Consider the following 21029-nt stretch of genomic DNA (forward strand, 5'->3'; position numbering starts at 1 on the left):
GTTAGATGAATATTCTGTTGTGTGAACTTCCACTCATTTAAAAAAGTCTAATTACCTATTTAGTGTAAATGTGAACAACTTATATAATCAGACTATCTAATTTTAATGTAAGATAAAATTATACAAATCCCTAAGCAACATTTCTATTTCATTCTATTTAACTATACTATGAGAATAGTTTCAAAATTAATCACCTTGGCTGGTTCAAAATAGTTTTTCAAAATACTCATAACTTAAGGCAACAGATGCAAATGCCCTTACTGACCAAATCTTAGCAAACATAATTTCAATGTGCTAGTTATTAAAGAAAAAGGCAATGCTAGCAATTGAGACTGAAGGGAGAGAACACCAAGACGAGGGAGTCAGAAGTCTGAACCACACACCAAAACCTCCCGCCTACCTTTACCACAGGCCCGTATCGGCAGAAATGTCGTGTTAAATACTGATCTGACACGTTCGAAGAAAGCCCATCTAGCCACACGCAGTTTGTAGGCATGCTCTTTCCAAAACCCAGCTGAATATAAAAAGCAAAATTTCTATTAGTAAGGTTCACAATTACTGTTCAACTACAGAATTCTGAGAGAACTGGTTTTCTATAGGAATCTTAGCAAATCAACATCTCAAGTGGGAACCATCTGGTTAAAATTAAATTGAAATTTACAAAAAAGCAATCCTGCCTGGCTAATCAAGTATTAATCAGATTATAGTATATAATAGGATAGGAATGCAAAGAAGTATATCACTTGTATGGTTATCTGTCTTACTGGGATCTTAAATACTAAGGCATATGCAAAAAAAAAAAAAAAACCCTTCAAATCCTAAAAAACAAAGCAAATCATAACAGCACAATAATTTATGCAAATTCATTTACCTTGAGGCGATTATTTCCAAGATATTCCCCATCCATCTTCTTAATAGCTTTACAAACACTAGCAATATCACAGTATTGCAGAAACGCATATTGAGGAACTCCATTTACTTTCTTAATGTCAATATCCTGAAAAAAAACAATGAATACGACTTAGCAATATGTCCAAGAAAATAAATTAGAATGAATCAAGTCCATATAGGGTATTTATTTCTCAAAAAAGTCATGTTCTCAATCATCATTTACTTAGTTAAAAAAATTGTACACCTTAATACAATGGTAAGTTAGTAGTCTGCTGTAAAACACACAGCATTTTTTGTCACAAACCATGAAATCCTTCCCATGTGAAGCTCTCTGCAGAGGAACAACAGCATTGCAATTCAAAATTCAAAATTTAAAATCCCTATTAACAGCATTAAGAGAAACTTAATGATAATAAAGAAAAGGCAGGCTATTTAATGAAGTCCTAAGAAATAATTCCCTTCTGCAACACCTAAAATTGTTATTAGAGGCCAGGCCATTTAAAATATAATATCTGGGTGGGCATGGTGGCTCACGCCTGTAACCCCAGCACTTTGGGAGGCGGAGGCAGGCGGATCACTTGAGGTCAGGAGTTCAACACCCACCTGGCCACCACGGTGAAACCCTGTCTCTACTAAAAATACAAAAATTAGCCAGGCATGATGGCACGTGCCTGTAATCCCAGCTATCCTGAAGGCTGAGGCAGGAGAATCGCTTGAACCCGGGAGGCAGAGGTTGCAGTGAACCAAGATCGCACCATTGCACAGGTGACAAAAGTGAAATTCTGTCTCAAAAATAAATAAATAAAATATGATATCTGAGAAGATTAATACATCTTTGTTCTTTAACCTTTAAAATTAAAAGACAAATAAATAAATAACAGATAACTGTCTAAAGACAAAAGGAGCTGGAGCCCATATAGGCTACTGAATTCCACACCACCCATCTAGGTAGGCAGTAGAACTGCAATTAAGAGTATATGCTACTCCCACAAAACCAAAAGAATTTGGCAGATCAAAATAATTGAAAATGAGGTCATCCATTTCTCCATCAGCCAGTTGGGGTGAGGCTGACATACCTATCAAGGACAATAAAACTAACTACCAGGGCTTCCAGTGCTTTGATGAAACCTCAGATGTGTGAGCTTCTGGCCAAGAATCTGTAATATCATATTGTTGGAGCATTAATTGGGGGTTGCAGTTCTCTATAAGTTTGCTGTGGCTGAACCAAGAAAGAAGACGTGCAGATTTCTACAGAAGTTACGATTCTATGAAAGATTTTGAGGAGATAAGAAAGGCTGATATCTTACAAAATGATATATCCCAGCCCGGGCGTGGTGGCTCACACATGTAATCCCACCACTTTAGGAGGCCAAGCCAGGCAGATCACCTGAGGTCAGGAGTTCAAGACCAGTCTGGCCAACACGGTGAAACCCCGTCTCTACTGAAAAATACAAAAATTAGGCCAGGTGTGGTGGCTCACACCTGTAATCCCAGCACTTTGGAAGGCCAAGGCGGTGGGATCACCTGAGGTCAGGAGTTCGAGACCAGCCTGACCAATATGGTGAAACCTCATCTCTACAAAAAATACAAAATATTAGCCAGGTGTAGTGGCGTGCGCCTGTAATCCCAGCTACTCCAGAGGCTAAGACAGGAGAATTGCTTGAACCCGGGAGGCGGAGTTTGCAGTGAACCAAAATCGTGCTATTGCGCTTCAGCCTGGGCAACAAAAGCCAAATTCTGTCTCAAAAAAAAAAAAAAAGCAAAAATTAGCTAGGCGTGGTGGTGGGTGCCTGTAATCCCAGCTACTCAGGAGACTGAGGCAGGAGAATCGCTTGAACCCAGGAGGTAGAGGTTGCAGTGAGCCAAGATCGCGCCTCTGCACTCCAGCCTGGGTTACAAGAGTGAAACTCTGTCTAAAAAAATAATAATAGTATATCCCAAGATTACAAAGCTGTGACCAAAATATTTTCATTTTTAAACTGACTCCAATTTTGAGTCATAAAGGAACAGAAAACTTCTTGTACCCCTTAATCTAACAATTACTTGCATAATATAATAAGTGATTCAAATTAAAACTACCTAATAGAACTGAACTGCTAACAGACGACATCCATATTCTAGCAATCCCCAAGGTATTTCTGATGTGCACTGTGATCACAAAACAATCATACGCTAAATTGCTGCTTCTGTTTTTGGAGACAGGGTCTCACTCTGCCACCCAGGCTGGAGTACAGTGCTGTGATCTTGGCTCACCGCAGCCTCTGCTTTCTGGGCGCAAGTGGTTCTCCAGTCTCAGCCTCCTGAGTAGCTGGGACTACTGAAGCAAGCTACCAACACCCAGCTAATTTTTGTATTTTTGTAGAGACACGGTCTCGCCATGTTGCCCAGGCTGGTCTTAAAGTTCTGAGCTCAAAGTGATCTGCCTACCTCACCCTCCCAAAGTGCTGGGATTATAGGCATGAACCACCATGCTCAGCCTGCTGCTTCATTTTTACAAACATTTTTCTCTTCCAGATTTTCCTTTCAATCCACAGGATTAGAGATGGCATTAAAACAGAACCCAAAGAACAAAGATAAAAATTGGGTAAGAACCAGCCTGGGCAACATGGCAAAACACCACCTCTACAAATAAACACGAAAATTAGCTGGGCATGGTGGGACATGTCTGTAAGTCCCAGCTACTCAGGAGACTGAGAGATGGGAGGATCGCTTGAGCCCAGGAAGTTGAGGCTGCCGTGAGTCGTAATCATGACACTGCACTCCAGGCTGGGAGATAGAGTGATACTCTGCCTCAAAAAAAAAAAAAAAAAGAGAGAAATAAGAAAATATGTATGTGTAAACAAAGGACATATATTACATTTTTACACACATATATAGAACCATACCCAATGGGTTTCTCTGGATTATCTTTTAGCAAGAGCTAAAAGCATACAGCAATATTCATTACACCATTAAATATCACCTTTCCAAATATAATCTGTACTATATGCTTTATGTGTTATGACAAAGACCTAAAATTGTTTTCATAGTAAAAGCAACATACCACAATTTCTCCAAAGCGTTGGAAGATGTTGCGAAGGTCATGGTAAGTAGTGGTTTTTTCAAGGTTGCCAATAAAGAGAGTTCTTGTTGCTTTGGGGTGAAATTCATCTATCCTTTCATCCAAGGGGCGAAATTCATTTTCACTTTCCGTTTCTGTAAGTAGAATAGGGGCCGAGTAAAAAGAAAAGAGAGTATTTTAATGCATATTTATATATCATGGAAAAAATCTACATTTAAAAAACATAATGGCCGGGCGCGGTGGCTCAAGCCTATAATCCCAGCACTTTGGGAGGCCGAGACGGGCGGATCACGAGGTCAGGAGATCGAGACCATCCTGGCTAACACGGTGAAATCCCATCTCTACTAAAAACTACAAAAAACTAGCCGGGCGACGTGGTGGCACCTGTAGTCCCAGCTACCCGGGAGGCTAAGGCAGGAGAATGGCGTGAACCTGGGAGGCGGAGCTTGCAGTGAGCTGAGATCCGGCCACAGCACTCCAGCCTGGGTGACAGAGCAAGACTCCGTCTCAAAAAAAAAAAAAAAAAAAAAAGTCTGAAATAATAGGCTTGAATACTCACACAAACTGAAATACCATAAACACCTTCAGAAACAGCCACCCCTTATTAACTCTAAAGCAAAAAAGGAATACAAAGGCTAAAGAAACATTTAAAAAAAATTAAGGCTAAAGTAACACTTTGTTTAACCTTTAAAATTAAAAAATAAACTGATTTAAATCTGCTAAATTAGCTGGGAATGGTGGCTCACGCCTGTAATTCCAGCACTTTAAGATGCCAAGGTGGGAAGATCACTTGAGCCCCCAAGTTTGAGCAACATGTTGAAACCCCATCTCTACCAAAAAAAAAAAAAATTAGCCAGGTATGGTGGCGCACGACCTGTATTCTCAGCTACTCGGGAGGCTGAGGTGGGAGAATAGCATAAGCATGAGAAGTCGAGGCTGCAGTGAACTGTGATCATGCTACTGCACTCTAGCCTGGGTGATGGGAATGAGAGAACCTGTCTCAAAAATAAAATAGAAAAAATAAAACAGATATCTTTGCTAAGGTGATCTGTTGTTGTTTTTGGGACAGAGTCTCGCTCTGCCACCCAGACTGGAGTGTACTGGCACAACCATGGCTCACTGGAGCCTCAACCTCCCAGGCTCAAGCAATCCTCCAACCTCAGCCTCCTAAGTAGTTGGGACCACCGGTGCATGCCACCATGCCTAGCTAGTCTTTTCCCCCCACGCCATAGAGATAAGGACTCACTTTGTTGCCCAGGCTGGTCTCAAGCAATCCTCCTGCCTCAGCCTCCCAAAGTGCTGGGATTACAGGCGTGAGCCACTGCACTTGGCATGATTTGTTTTAAAAATAATCACTGACATGGAAATAGATTTTAAACCCCAGCAAAAATGGTAATTAATTATTTGAGCCTAATCCCAATTTCCAAAATTACGTAGCAGGCTCTCAATTTGGAGTATAAAACTACACTCTGATATAAAATAGATATAAAAATTCAGCTGAAAATAGTCCACCTTGTTTGTTTAATTTCATTTACTTTTCAACATTTTACAAGATATTTAGCATTTCGCCCCTCTCATACTAACACAATAAATCAACTGTCTAAATGCAGAAATTTTAGATATAAGAGTAACTATGAAAACTGATTAAAGCGGTATGTTTTAAATATCTTTTGATATTGCATTGTCCCCAATGACAAACAGAAAGAGGTTAAGTGATTGCTACGACTTCTTTCCTTTTTTTTTTTTTTTTTTTTTGAGATGGAGTTTCGTTCTTGTTGCCCAGGCTGGAGTGCAGTGGAGCAATCTCAGCTCACTGCAATCTCTGCCTCCTGGATTCAAGCAATTCTCCTGCTTCAGCCTTCCAAGTAGCTGGGATTACAGGCACCCGCCACCACGCCTAGCTAATTTTTTGTATTTTTAGTAGAGACAGGGTTTCACCATGTTGGGCACGCTAGTCTTGAACTCTTGACCTCAGGTGATCCACCCACCTCAGCCTCCCAAAGTGCTGGGATTACAGGTGAGACACCACATCCGGCCTCTATTTTTTTATGATCAAAAGCCCTGGCTTAACTTCTAATGTATCATAGCCTTTCTCTGAACCTCCATTTATAAACTTGGTCTAAGGCAGGAACACTCAAGGTTTTGTAGATAACAATTATAGGAAACCACTGTGTGTTCTTTTTTCTTAATGTAAAACAAAGCCATCCAAAAAATTAATATTTAATCAACTTTACTGAAATGAAGCATTTAGGGTCAGCCATCGAACATTACTGATAATGTCAACGACACTGGTATTTTTAAAAACTCAATTTCAGGGACCTTGAGTTAAGTCAGAATACATCTCACGTCTGAGTCCAGACTGATGGCTCCAATGGTAGCTCAATTAATCTTACCACTTTCATCAATCGGACTATGATGTACTTTCACAAACTCAGGTGGACCCAGAAACTACCCAGGGCTCATAATAGTTGTCTCCATACATTCTGCACATGTCAAAGGAATATATCTCATTTTAAGCTCAATTTGGTCTTAATTTAAACGTGGGCAGACATTTAAGAATATTTCAAAAAATTCAGATAGAATATTGAGGTTTGTGCTCCGAAAGGCAGAATCACAAGAGGAAAGCATGATTTGCAACTATTAAAATCTGTAATGGCTTCATTCCCACCAAATGGCCTGGTACATTTACTTTTTCTTTCTCCCCCTTGGAGACAGGGTCTTGTTCTGTTGCCCAGGCTGGAGTGCAGTGGTGGGATCATAGCTTACTGCAGCCTCAAACTCCTGGGCTTAAGCAATCCTCCCACCTCAGCCTCTGAAGTATCTGGGACTACAGGGCCTGATTTTTTATTTTTTGTAGAGATGGGGTCTCACTTTGTGGCCCAGGCTCATGTCAAACTCCTGGGCTCAAGCGATCCTCCCACCTCAGCCTCCCACAGTGTTTATAGGCATGAGCTTGGTCAGGCATGGTGGCTCATGCCTATAATCCTAGCACTTTGGGAGGCCAAGGCAGGAGGATCACTTGAGCCCAGGAGGCCGAGGTTTTGGTGAGCCATGATTATGACACTACACTCCAGTCTGGGTGGCAACAGAGAGTAAGACCCTGACTCCAATCAATCAAAGTGTGAGCCACCACGCTCAGCAGTAAATTTTCAAGATCGGAAATTCAGTTAGCAAAAAAAAAAAAAAGTTTTTCACGTGTAGTCCACTTAACCTTCACAACCAGTCAAAGTCTTAATGTCCACATACATTTGGGAAAAAATTTCTTGAACCTGTAATTTCACGTTTAGGGGACTGTAATGCAAATGTATGGGAAAAGAAATCTTAGAAGCCACCAAGGGGTCTGTATGCAAAGTTAGGTTTCTTGGATTTGGATCTTTGAAAATAATCCTTGACCTAAGCAATCAGCTTAATACATTTCAATATAATATTCATGGTTTAACCATCTGACAGCATAATTCCAACTAAGTCTCCATACTCAAAATTCAACTGTTTTCACATATCCCATTTAACTGGTATTTAATGTTGTCCTATCTGGGAAAATTATTTAGCTTTTCTTATGTTTGAACCAACCAAACTTCTCAAAATTTTCACTGGCAAGTAGGTAAATCCTACTTCCTAGGTGCTAAATATCTAGGTTAAAAGCTTTTTACAGTAAAAATCTCAAGCTAGCCCTACCATCTAGAGATAAAAGTTACATACTGAATGCCCTGGATGAGATCTTCCTTACTTAATAATTATAATTATAATTGGCTCTAGAAATGTATATAGATCATATGACATTCTAAATGTTTCTCAAGCAGTTCTGACCTGTTCCAAATGTGTTAAATTTTAAAGAACTCCTGGAGTTGCTCTTAGCTTAGTAAAATTTAGGGCAGTCCATCTCAAACTTGATGGAAGAAGGTCTGTGAAGGCTTAACCTATTATCCTTTGAATTGTTATGTTTCATGGTAACATCAGAGTGACCACTTTGCAGTGATTACCCTAAAAATTCCATGCCAGTTTTACTATGCAAATAATATATTTGTGCATCCTCATCAGGGGAACTACATTTTTTTTCTTTTTAATTGTCTAATAAATGAATTCTGAGAATATTCATATTTATCCTATAACAGGCCATGTTTACCCTACAAATTCCACTTAAAAGTCTTAAAGTTCAATTGTCTCAGCTTCATAAGGTGACCATAAGTTTTTTATGCTTCTATTGATTCCTTTACAAATTTACTCACAAGTTCTCTTAAATCAGGGGTTCCCAAACTTAAGTGTGTAAATTCTGAATCAGTAAGCTGGAGCAGAGTTAAAGAGTCTGCATTTTTAAACAAGTACTGCAGACGGTCCTGAAACAGGAGAAATGCCGATGCAAGCCATGTGTGAGATTTCCTGTCTTACAACAGGTTTCACAGGTAGGTTCAAGATAATAAAATGTTCCCTGGAAATTCTCAGCGGGTTGCACCGATAAGGCTTATTCCTGTTACTCTGTCTTCAAGGTCATGCAAGCTGGAAAAACAGACCCAATTTGTATTTGGCATAATAGAAATAAAATTGGTCTAATAAGTCCCTCACATCAATATTAAGAGGTAGTTTGCCTTCTTTTTTCTTTTTATTTTATTTATTTTTGAGATGCAATGTTGCTCTGTCGCCCAGGCTGGAGTACAGTGATGTGATCTCAGCTCACTACAACCTCCACTTCCCAGGTTCACACGATTCTCCTGCCTCAGTCTCCCAAGTAGCTGGGATTATAGGCATGTGCCACCATGCCCAGCTAATTTTTGTATTTCTAGTAGAAACAGGGTTTCACCATGTTGGCCAGGCTGGTCTTGAACTCCTGACCTCAGCTGATCCAGTCTCCAAAGTGCTGGGATTACAGGCATGAGCCACCGTGCCCAGCCAGAAGTAGTTTCCTTTCTAATTCAGGGTAATTCTGTTGTCACACTCCTAGGAGCTACCTCCTAGTTTTGATAAATTCAATCCTTTTGGGAAGGCTGGACTTAATAAGGGTCTACAGTTCTGCCTTTCAGACTCTTAACAGTTACCAAGTCTCCATTATAGCAACAGAAAAATCTATCCTCCCTAACCAAAACAATGCTTTTTATTAAGTTGAACAATAAATAGAATCATCTTTTAAAACAGAAGACAATGGAAACATGTCCATAAATAAAGTCAGAATAGAATAGTGTCCTCATTCAGGATCATATGCTGCCTTCTCATACACTGCAACACAAACAGTGTGTATGATGTGTAACTCAAACTCAGCTTGCTTGTGTCTTACCTGGACCTATCCATGCTGTTACTTCAATCTGCATGCCAAAGAAAAGTTTTCCTTTTGATGCAGTCAAGGCTTTTTCTTGGTCCTCTTGCTGACGAAAGAATACCAGACCATACCTCTCTTCTGAAGTTCCATGTATCTGCACTGAAGTTACTTTTCCAAATTTCTTAAATTCATGGAAAAGGCCATCTTTAAGGCTTGTATCTAAATTCCCAAACAGAACCGAGTTATTAATTCTTCTAATTTAATTATAACTCAATAAGCAACCTACTAAATCTTTAGCCTGATTTTCTCATTGTTTTGTTCATGTCAGATAAGTAATATGCCAATGTCATAACAAGGTTTGAAGGAGGCACACCGCACACGGCATGAAAACCCAATAATCATGCTTATGAACCACAAATGGATCTAGCCTGAGATGTGACTTAAGGTTTACTGTCATTAAAACATTACTTTTTCAAACAAGCTCCAAAAACACATTTTGGAGATTATTGTACAAGTCTGAAAATAAACTAAGTGTTAGATGATAGTATTGGTTATTTGTTAGGTAAGAATGATACTGTGGTTATCCAGAAAAATGCCCTTATATATTATAGATATATACATAAATATATATCTGTAAGTAGGTGTGAAATAAAACAATATCAAGGATTCACCCTAAAGGTAAAAAAAAAAAAAAAAAAAAGAGTACGAAAGCAGGAAGACAGGAAACAGATAAAGCAAAAATGGCAAAATGATGATTTCTGAATCTTGGATATAAGGGGAGTTCATTTTGCTATTCCTTCTACTTTGGGGTATGTTTCATAATAAAAATTTTATATATATATTTATAAAGTGTTAAAGACTTGAAATGGAAAGGCATCTTTCTATCTTTCCAAGGATCATCTCAATGATAAAATTGTGTGAGAAGTGTCATGTAGCATGCCAAACAATTTTAACATCCTTTACAGATGAATCATACCATCTGGGGGTCTTGTGTTAATTTGCTTTATTAGAAATATAAAAGGTGTATAGAAAGGCAAGCCAATTTTACTCCCTTGTCCATTTCTAAATTACCAAGTAGTCTAAATCAAAAGCTCATCAACACTGATGTCTCAATAACTCTATTCACAAACCTGATACGTAAGTTTTTAGGCTATTTTAATAAATAATTTAAGCAAGCACTGAAATACACTTAGCTAAGAAATAATTTGGTCTTTGTTGGTATGACTATATACTAACAGTTTTAACTTGTTTACATGCTCAACATGACTAATGTAGGAGTAACAGTATATTATGGTCAGCTGTCAATCAAAAATATTACGAGTAAAGGAGAGACCACAGAATAGCTTAAGCAGACTTTTCCATTATTCATGGGTTTCCTCATTTAAAACGTTAATATTTTGAAATGGGTTTTCCATCACAATTTTATGTCCAAAGTTATTTCAATGTAATGCAGTATCATACCTCATTCCTCAGTAGTAGCACAGAGGAAAGGACATTCACACAAAATTTTACCTGTAGAGCGTACTGGAAGATTCTGGACCTTGATCCCAAAACTTTTACGGGGCTCATCTTTTTCCAGAGATGAAAGCAACTGTGAAGTGGGTGCTGGGACTGCTGCAGACTGAACTGATCGAGCTGGAGAATCATCACTTGAACTACTGCTGGAATCACTGCTGCAAAAAGGCAACAATAACAACAAACTTCAGTGAAAAGACAAACAGAAAATGAGCAGCATTAGAAAACTACTTAAAATAACTAACAGGTCTAAACTTTCGGGCTGGAATTTCTGGAGGCCCTGCATTCTACACATCTATCTCATACTCTACCTTCAGAGGTGGCAGAAGATGATAAACATGCAGGAGCACAAAAGTATAATCTTCATTTACCACCACGTACCACCAATGCAAGTGTTGCATTCTATTAATAACGTGAACAAATTTTTTCAAATGAAGTAAGACTAGTGAATTCAATTCACTTAGTGTAATAATAATAATAGTAAGTATATTGGTTTGGGATTCAGAGGTCTAGATTCAAATCTTGGATCAGACATATAGCACGTGTAAGTGGACAAATCACTTAACACCGTTGAAATAGGTTTCCTATCATAATTTTATGCCCAAAGTTACTGCATGGAACACAGGACTCTCAGCCAACATAATAAAACTAAATGAAAATAGTATTTCTAAAATTTCATCATACCCAATTTCCCCCAATATCAAATGTGTAAAATGAAAATAATCAATAATAGTACCTATATCACAGGGTTAAGAAATAAAACAGTCGGGGCGCAGTGGCTCACGCCTGTAATCCCAGCACTTTGGGAGGCCGAGGCAGGTGAGGTCAAGAAATTGAGATCATCCTTGCCAACATGGTGAAAACCCGTCTCTACTAAAAATATAAAAATTAGGTGGATGTGGTGGCGTGCACCTGCAGTCCCAGCCACTCGGGAGGCTGAGGCAAGACAATCACTTGAACGCGGGAGGCTGAGGTTGCAGTGAGCCAAGATTGTGCCACTGCACTCCAGTCTGGGTGACAGAGCAAGACTCCGTCTTCCAAAAAAAAAAGAAAAAAAAGAATTAAATAAAACAACGCACGAGTTTACAGAGTTTGGAATATGACAGGTATCCAATAAATAAAACAGAGCTAGATGTGGTGGCTCACTCCTATGATCCCAGCACTTTGGGAGGCAGAAGCGGGATGATCGCGCAAAGCCAGGAGTTTGAGACCAGCCTGGGTAACAGTGTCAGGCCTTGTTTTTAAAACAAACAAATAAACGAAGCAGTACTGCTCAGTTACTATTAGTAGTAGTAGTAGCACTACTACCTCATGGGTAATTTTTAGGAAAACAATATCCAAAATAATTTTCCAGGTAGATGCAATTTTTAAATTACTGAAGGACTAATGAATAAATATTATGTAAGTTACTAGAGTCATGTTACTTTAGGCTTTCTTCACTGTGGATAACATGGAAAAGTGATAGTTAATGAAACTAATCTCTTCAGTTTAATAAAATCCTCAAACAGATAGTCAACTGAAGGACAAGAAGGAAATGCTACTTACACAGTCAAATTAAGAAAAATATATATTTAAATAAGTTTATTATGCCTTACTTCTCAATGCAAGTTCATAGAAAAAAGTTTATTATGCCTAAGAACTATGTGAGAAACAAAATTCTCCTTTCAGTACTGGACATGCAAGACTCTTGTGGCTTGCTTTTATGGCATTCTCAAATACGTTAATAAAAAGTTATTTACAGATTTTACTATCTTTCTGAAATTTTGCTTCATATTCTCCTCCATGTTATAAAGCCCTCACCTTTCAAGCAAATCACTTTGAGTGGTGAATCCATCTTAAGCACACTAGCTGCAGGACAAGGCCCAGGGTAGTTTCTGTCTTCGCACTAGAACTACAGCTCTCGTATTCAGGACAATCACTAATCCATCCAGACAAATGAGTCCAAATCTAGGCTGAAAAAAATTTGCTACAGCCCTTTTTTTTCTTTTGAGACAGAGTCAGGCTGGAGTGCAGTGGTGTGATCGTGGCTCACTGCAACTTCCACCTCTCGGGTTCAAGTGATTCTCATACCTCAACCTCCCGAGTAGCTGGAATTACAGGCATGCACCACCGTGCCCAGCTATTTTTTGTATTTTTAGTGGAGATGGGGTTTCACCATGTTGCCCAAGTTGGTCTCGAACTCCTGACCTCAAGTGATCCACCCACCTCGGCCTCCCAATGTGCTGGGAAACACAGGCGTGAGCCAACGCATCCAGCTGCTACAGCATTTTTTAAAAGCTAAATAAATTCTATGTTTTCTTATAGAAAACTAAAGATGTCTCTAGAAAACTAATAATTTACACACCATTTTTAGCTCTCACATGTTACAGCAATAGATGAAAACTTGACTGGGTGCAGTGTCTTAGTTCCTGTAATCCTACCACTTTGAGAGGCCAAGGCAGGAGGACTGCTTGAGGCCAGCAGTTCAAAACCAGCCTGGTCAACATAGCAACACCCCATCCCTACAAAAGAAAAATTAAAAAATTAGCTGGGCATGGTGGCACGTACCTGTAATCCCAGCTACTTGGGAGGCTGAGGCAGAGGATCACATGAGCCTAGGAGTTTGAGGTTGCAGTGAGCCATGGTCACACCACTGCACTCCAGCCTAGGCAACAGAGTGAGACCCTGTCTCAAAAAAAAAAAAAGATGAAAACATGCCAGGCGCAGTGGCTCACGCCTGTAATCCCAGCACTCTGGGAGGCCAATGCAGATGAATCACTTGCGGTCAGGAGTTCGAGGCTAGCCTGGCCAACATGGTGAAACCTCATCTCTACTAGAAATACAAAAATTAGCCGGGCTTGGTGGCACGTGCCTGTAATTCAAGCTACTCGGGAGGCTGAGGCATGAGAATCACTTGAACCAGGGAGGCAGAGGCTACATTAAACCCTGATTGCGCCACCACACTCCAGCCTGGGTGACAGAGTGAGACTGTCTCAAAAAAAAAAAAAAGAAAAGAAAAGAAAAGAAAAAGCTTAATAAGGTTATCAGCATTTTCTGATAGTGGTTTGAAATGCAGGAAAATAAACCTCTGTCAGTACAAACTACTAGGGATAAAGGCCTTGAAATAAAATCATAAGCTGTCATTGCTAGGCCCCTTATGAATGACTTAGGTTTAGTTTTCCCATCTATAAGAGGAAAAAATGATTGCCGATCATCCAGCAAAAGCAGTGTTACTAGTATTAAGTAAATACTATCCTGAATACGATATTGTCACTGATATTAAGGTTTAATGAAATTATCTTCTGTTTTTAGCACAGAAGGAAAGATACTTGTTATACATGTTAAATACTCCAAGTAATATTAATACAAGATTATTCACAAGGCCACCAGATGACAGTATAGAATGTTATGTGACTTATCAACTTAGTCAATGGCAATAATCATAAACATTAAGGAAAATATTTTAATTACAATACTACCAATATTATATACACCAAACTTCCTTAGCAACAGTGGTTACAGAGGTAAACAATCACGAGCAAAAGCAAAATGTATGGCTATTGAAATCATTAATAAGGGCCAAGCGCAGTGGCTCATGCCTGTAATCCCAGCACTTTGGGAGGCCGAGGCAGGCAGATCAGGAGGTCAAGAGATCGAGACCATCCTGGCCAACATGGTGAAACCCCCATCTCAAATAAAAATACAAAAAAATTAGCTGGGTGTGGTGGTGTGCACCTATAGTCCCAGCTACTCAGGAGGCTGAGGCAGGAGAACTGCTTGAACCCGGGAGGTGGAAGTTGCAGTAAGCCAAGATTGCACCACCCCACTCGCGAGTCAGCCTGGGGACAGAGCAAGACTCTGTCCCCAAAAAAAAAAAAAAGAAATCATTAATAAGGCAACAAAAAGTTCTACACAAGCTTGTATTATAAAAATGAAGGCCAGGCACGGTAGCTAACACCTGTAATCCAAGCACTTTGGGAGGCCAAGGCAGATGGATCACCTGAGGTCAGGAGTGTGAGGCCAGCCTGGCCAACATGGTGAAACCCCATCTCTACTAAAATTACAAAAGTTAGCCAGGCATGATGGTCCATGCCTGTAATCCCAGCTACTCAGAAGGCTGAGACAGGAGAATCACTTGAACCTGGGAGGCGGAGGTTGCAGTGAGCCGAGATCGTGCCATAGCACTCCAGCCTGGGCAACAACAGCGAAACTCCATCTCGAAATATAAATAAAATAAAATAAAAATAAAAATGGAGGCGGCTGGGTGCAGTGGCTCACACCTGTAATCCCAGCACTTTGGGAGACTGAGGCAGGGAGATCACCTGAGGTCAGGAGTTTGAGACCAGCCTGGCCAACATGGTGAAACACCATCTCTACTAAAAATACAAAAATTAGCCAGGTGTGGTGGCGTGTGGGTGTAATCCCAGCTACTCTGGAGGCTGAAGCAGGAGATTCACTTGAACCCAAGAGGCAGAGGTTGCAGTGAGCCAAGGTTGCATCATTGCATTCCAGCCTGGGCAATAAGGGCGAAACTCCGTCTCAGGAAAAAGAGAGAGACAGAAAAGATAATCAGTGGTGACAATGCCTTTAAAATGAAGTACAAAAATAATGGTAGAAATCAGATTTATTATAAACATTTATACATGTTTATACTATAAACATTTAAACAGATTTATTATAAACATTATCACAGGCCATTATTATAAACATTATTACAGGCACGGTGGCTCATGCCTGTAATCCCAGCACTTTGGGAGGCCCAGGCGGGTGAATTACCTGAGGTCAGAAGTTTGAGACCTCAAAAAAAAAAAAAAAAGAATTATCACACTCTCTTTGGGTGAACCCCCTGCTGCCACACCAATTCTGAAACAAAATGTAGAATTTAACTTTCAGAATCATCTGCTGATTAATGTGAGGTGGCAACTAGAAGGGAAGACTGGTTTTAAAATGAATTATGAAACAATAAAAAATGGTACAAGTTTTTAGTTCACTTTTTTTTTTTTTTTTTTGGGATGGAGTTTCGCTCTTATTGCCCAGGCTGGAGTGCAGCTCACTGCAACCTCCGCCTCCCAGGGTCAAGTGATTCTCCTGCCTCAGCCTCCCAAGTAGTTTGTTGGTCAACATGCCCAGCTAATTTTGTATTTTTAGTAGAGACAGGGTTTCACCATGTTGGTGAGGCTGGTCTCGAACTCCTGACCTCAAGTGATCCACCTGCCTTGTAAACTGCAACGTACCATGGATTTCAAGATCCTGAATTAAAATGAAGGCATGAATGTAGGCCCCCAAATACTTTTCAGTCGTACAAAATTGACAGAAGGCCCAAATGCCTGGAATTCTTGTCCATTTTAATTTTTATGTTCATAATTTTGTTAGAGCTAAAGAATCACAACAGTTCATCAAAATGCATGATATAGTATTCAATTGTTTCTTAAAAGCCAAAAATAGTTCATCAGAAGCTAATCTGAGTTGTCTTAAAAGAAGTAGTAATAATGGTGTATTGACTGATTGTTTTAAGAAAGTAGAATTTACCCAAGCACAACAATATCACATGTTCAATATCAATTAAAAGTTATCATTCTAAGGAACTGGAAGCCAGGCATGGTGCATAGTCCCAGCTACTCTGGAAGCTGAGGCAGGAGGATCCCTTGAGCTCAGGAGTTTGAGACCAGCATGCACATGACATAGCAAGACCCCAGTCTCTTCAAAAACAACAACAATTTGAGGCCAGGCACAACACTTTAAGGCCAAGGCAGGCAGATCACTTGAGCCCAGGAGTCTGAGACCAGCCTGGGCAACAGGACAAAACCCATCTCTACAAAAAATTAGGCATGGTGGCATGTGCCTGTGGTCCCAGCTACCTAGGAGTCTAAGGTGGGAGGGATCACCTAAGCCCAGGAGGTCAAGGCTGTAGTGTGGTGTGATCATGCCACTGCACTCCAGCCTGGGCTGGAACACAATTTAAAAGAAATCTAGTTACACTTTTCCTAACCACATTTCCAAAGACAATTAAGGACAAATTATTTCTTATAATTTGTAATTATTGAAAAAAATGAAGAAGTAGATCTGACCAGTATTTCCTTATGAAGAAACATAAGAGTAGGCAACTGGTTACATAACAATTCTTGATAAACAGAATAAGGCTGGGCGGGGTGGCTCAAGCCTGTAATCCCAGCACTTTGGGAGGCCGAGATGGGCAGATCACAAGGTCAGGAGATCGAGACCATCCTGGCTAACACCGTGAAACCCCGTCTCTACTAAAAAATACAAAAAACTAGCCGAGCGACGTGGCGGGCGCCTGTAGTCCCAGCTACTTGGGAGGCTGAGGCAGGAGAATGGCGTAAACCCAGGAGGCGGGGCTTGCAGTGAGCTGAGATCCGGCCATTGCACTCCAGCCTGGGCGGCAGAGCGAGACTCCGTCTCAAAAAAAAAAAAAAAAGAAAAAAAAAAAAAAAACAGAATATACGATGCTAGGATTCTCATAAACCAAATAACGATATCATATCATCTACTAACCCTATTCCTGCAGCCATTTTACACACAGAACTACATGAGCATTTGACTTTTACCACTGAAAATGCCAAGGCACTGGGTATGCTATTTATAAGATGACTCAGGCTATATTTGTTAACATACAAGAGTGACATCTAATTACTGACTTCTGTATCCCTGTATTATTTGTAAACATTTACTTATGGCAAATATGCATCTATACTGTTTTTTTTTTTTAAGCTGGAAGATTAAAAAGCATTTAACCAAATCAAGTTGAGAAACAAAACTCTGGCATAAACCAATATTTTTAGAAAGGAGGAATCAGGGCAATTAGAAAATATTGCAACTAAGACAGTCAGAAGGGCCCATATGTCATAACCAGGTATCTCCCTACCCATCAGATAGCTAATAATTTTTCTCTCCATATAATCAATATATAATTTGGGTCAATATATAATTGGGGTCAAAAGATTTTCAATCAGGTTTGGGTGCCCACTGGTCCTTATCTAATTTCTATTAGAATAATCATCTATTTTAACTTTTATTTATTTTATTTTTTGTAGAGATGGGGTCTTATTTTGTTGCCCAGGCTGATCTCCAATTCCTGGGCTCAAACAACCTGCCCACCTCAGCCTCTAAAAGTACAGATTATAGGTGTGAGCCACCATTCCTGGCCCATAATCTCTTAAACAGAATGCATCACCACACCAAATAATAATACTTCCACGTCTCATTTTTTTTTATAAGTCCAAATTGTATCTTTCTAGTGCAGCAGTTATCTAAGCATACGAGGACCTGTGAGGACCCAAAATCCTTTTAGGAGATCTGTGAGACCTTCCCTATTTCAACTGTGTATCTCTGAGGCCAGATTTTCTTCACATACTTCACCCAAAAAACCTTATAATCACAGTTTGAATACAGAATTGGTTATGAGAATCTAACTATCTTACTAAACCAGACATTTAAAAGATTTTCAGGCCGGGCACAGTGGCTCACGCCTGTAATCCCAGCACTTTGGGAGGGTGAGGCAGGAAGATCACTTGAAGTCAGGAGTTTGAGATCAGCCTGGCCAGCATGGCAAACCCTCAACTCTGCTAAAAATACAAAAATTAGCTGGGCGTGGTGGCACGTGGCTACAGTCCCAGCTACTTGGGAGGCTGAGGCAGGAGAATGGTTTGAACCTAGGAGGTGGAGGTTGCAAGGAGCTGAAATCATGCCACTGCACTCCAGACTGTCTAAAAAAAATAAATAAATAAATAAGTAAAAAATAAAAGATTTTCAAAAAATAAAATGTCATTCTCAAGCAAAAATTTTAAAGTTTAAATTTCAATGATATTATCCACAATAAACGAAAGCCCGATAATTTTAAAATGTAAAGTCTTAAGCCTAGAAAGTTTTAAAAACAGTTCAGCAGTCTGATGTGACACCACTACCATTTTCAACCCTACCACTTCTGATGTAACCTGAATTTAAGCCTTTGTTGTTGTTGCTGTTGTTTTGAGATGGAGTCTCACTCTGTTACCCAGGCTGGAGTGCAGTGGCAAGATCTCGGCTCATTGCAACCTCCGATTCCCAGGTTCAAATGATCCTCCCACCTCAGCCTTCTGGGTAGCTGGGACCACAGACCACAGGTATGGACCACCATGCCCAACTGGGTTTTTTTTGTTTTGTTTTGTTTTTTTGCATTTTTAGTAGAGACAGGGTCTTGCCACGTTGTCCAGGGTGGTCTCAAACTCCTGAGCTCAAACAATCCGCTGACCTCGGCCTCCTGGCTCATTACAGGCATGAGCCACCACTCCCAGCTCTTTTTTTTCCCCCTAGACAGTCTCACTCTTTCCCTCAGGCCGGAGTACAACGACGCAATCTTGACTCACTGCAACCCCTGCCTCCCAGGTTCAAGCCATTTTGCTGCCTCGGCCGCCCTGACACCTTTTTTTTTTTTTTTTTTTTAAAGGGACGAGGTGTTACTATGTTGCCCAGGCTGGCCTCAAACTCCTGGGCTCAACATCCTCCTGTCTCAGTCACCCTAGAAGAAGCTGGAACTATATGCATACACCACCACACCTGACTCAAGCCTCCATTCTTTTTTTTACTCCAAAAAATAACAGGGAAATAATCAACTGGGTGACCTGCCAAGATACTTCATTTTGCCTCTTAATTTGAATTTCCCTAGCGGTTAGCAGACCTCATGATCTTTCAAGGTACCTACTAGTTTTAGCAGGGTTCTACAACATTTTTGTTGTCACAGTAGGAGTGGGGTGGGGTAGGGTTACCGGCATCTGCTTACCCTACAGTGCACATGACAGTCCCAACAAAGAATTCTCTGGTCTCAAATGTGAAGAGTGCCAAGGCTGAAAAACCCTGGCCTATGTTATTTCTTGGACTGCTTTCCTGTCTTTTGAAAAACCAACATGCTAATTTCAAGCTGTGAGCCAAATGCAGGATCCTTAACGTTGATTATTCTTCCTCATTACTAACGTATCATTTCATAAAAATCTTTGAACTGTAGGAAAAAAATGTAAACTTCTGAAAATCAGACTTCCTCAAGAAGAAGCTGAGATCTAAAACACTCTGGTGTCACTTGATTTTGGAAAACATGATAAAAAGGTAAAGTATAAACAACTTTTTTACAATATGTACTTCACCATTAAATACCAAGGTCACAGTACTTTATAGACAAAACCGTTTTATAATTTTTAAACAAGTTGTAAGTAAAATATATACAGTATTGCCACTCATACTCTAGGTATAAGGTTTACATCAATGAAAACAATTCCATTCATATTGAAATGGTTTTTATAGTACAACAGCTTTCCTTACCTTCAACCTAGGGCCTGAAGGTGGTAGTTAAATATCACAATTAGATTTTTCCTCACCAAAGTACAATGCTCAGAAGAAATTAGAAAAAGGTCTATTTCACACAATAAGGTTAATGGGGTATTTCGCTTTATAATTTTAAGACATTTTAAATTTCCTTTAAAAAGCACACTACAGGCCAGGGGTGGTGGCTCATGCCTGTAATCCCAGCACTTTGGTAGGCTGAGGAGGGTGGACCATCTAAGATCAGGAGTTCAAGACCACCCTGACCAATATGCTGAAACCCAGTCTCTACTAACAATACAAAAATTAGCCAGGCATGGTGGTGTGAGGCTGTAGTCCCAGCTACTCAAGAGGCTGAGGCAGGAGAACTGCTTGAACCCAGGAGGCGGAGGTTGCAGTGAGCCGAGATGGCGCCATTACACTCCAGCCTGGGTGACAGTGACACTCTCTCTCAAAAAACAACAACAACAATAGAAACCACACTACAACTCAACAACAAAAATCAACTTGTTCAAAACTGGTCAAAGACTTCAAAGACATTTTTCCAAAGATACATAAATGGCAGATAAGCACAAGAAAAAATGCGCAACATCTAATAATTAGGGAAATGCAAATCATAACCATGTGAAATTGGGCTCATACTTGTAGTTGACACTACTTGGGAGCCTGAGGCAGAAGGATAGCATGAGCCCAGGAGTTCGAGTTCAGCATGAACAACACAGTGAAACCCTGGATCTTAAAAAAAACAAAAACAAAAAACTCCACCACATGATATATCACTTAACACCCACTAGGATGGCTACTATTAAAAACAAACTGCCGGGTGCAGTGGCTCACGCCTGTAATCCTAGCACTTTGGAAGGGTGAGGCAGGCAGATCACTTGAGCTCAGGAGTTCCAAGACGAGCCTGGCCAACATAGCGAAACCCTGTCTCTACAAAAAATTACCAAAAATGATTAGCCAGGCGTGGTGGTATGTGCCAATAATCCCAGCTACTTGGCGGGGGTGCTGAGGCAGGAGGATGGT

General features: G+C 40.1%; 1 protein-coding gene and 1 non-coding gene across 4 annotated transcripts in view; both read right to left on the reverse strand.

Annotated features, from left to right (window-relative positions):
- SPEN (spen family transcriptional repressor) overlaps nucleotides 1-21029 on the reverse strand; it is a 102445-nt gene that overhangs the window by 21173 nt on the left and 60243 nt on the right. For 2 of the 3 annotated variants that reach the window (XM_033228165.1, XM_033228167.1), the window contains 5 exons: nucleotides 10713-10873; nucleotides 9219-9419; nucleotides 3935-4086; nucleotides 872-997; nucleotides 401-514 (listed from right to left, as the gene is read on the reverse strand). In XM_033228165.1, coding sequence (XP_033084056.1) covers nucleotides 401-514; nucleotides 872-997; nucleotides 3935-4086; nucleotides 9219-9419; nucleotides 10713-10873 — 754 coding nt within the window. The remainder of the gene's footprint in view (nucleotides 1-400; nucleotides 515-871; nucleotides 998-3934; nucleotides 4087-9218; nucleotides 9420-10712; nucleotides 10874-21029) is intronic. The other variant, XM_033228166.1, reaches the window with a different exon arrangement.
- Nucleotides 9523-9623, reverse strand: LOC117094099. Its single transcript, XR_004441423.1, has one exon. It is a non-coding gene; the product is annotated as a small nucleolar RNA U13 (small nucleolar RNA).

This window comes from Trachypithecus francoisi, unplaced genomic scaffold (assembly GCF_009764315.1).
Source record: "Trachypithecus francoisi isolate TF-2019V2 unplaced genomic scaffold, Tfra_2.0 Lachesis_group12, whole genome shotgun sequence".
Lineage (NCBI taxonomy): Eukaryota > Metazoa > Chordata > Mammalia > Primates > Cercopithecidae > Trachypithecus > Trachypithecus francoisi.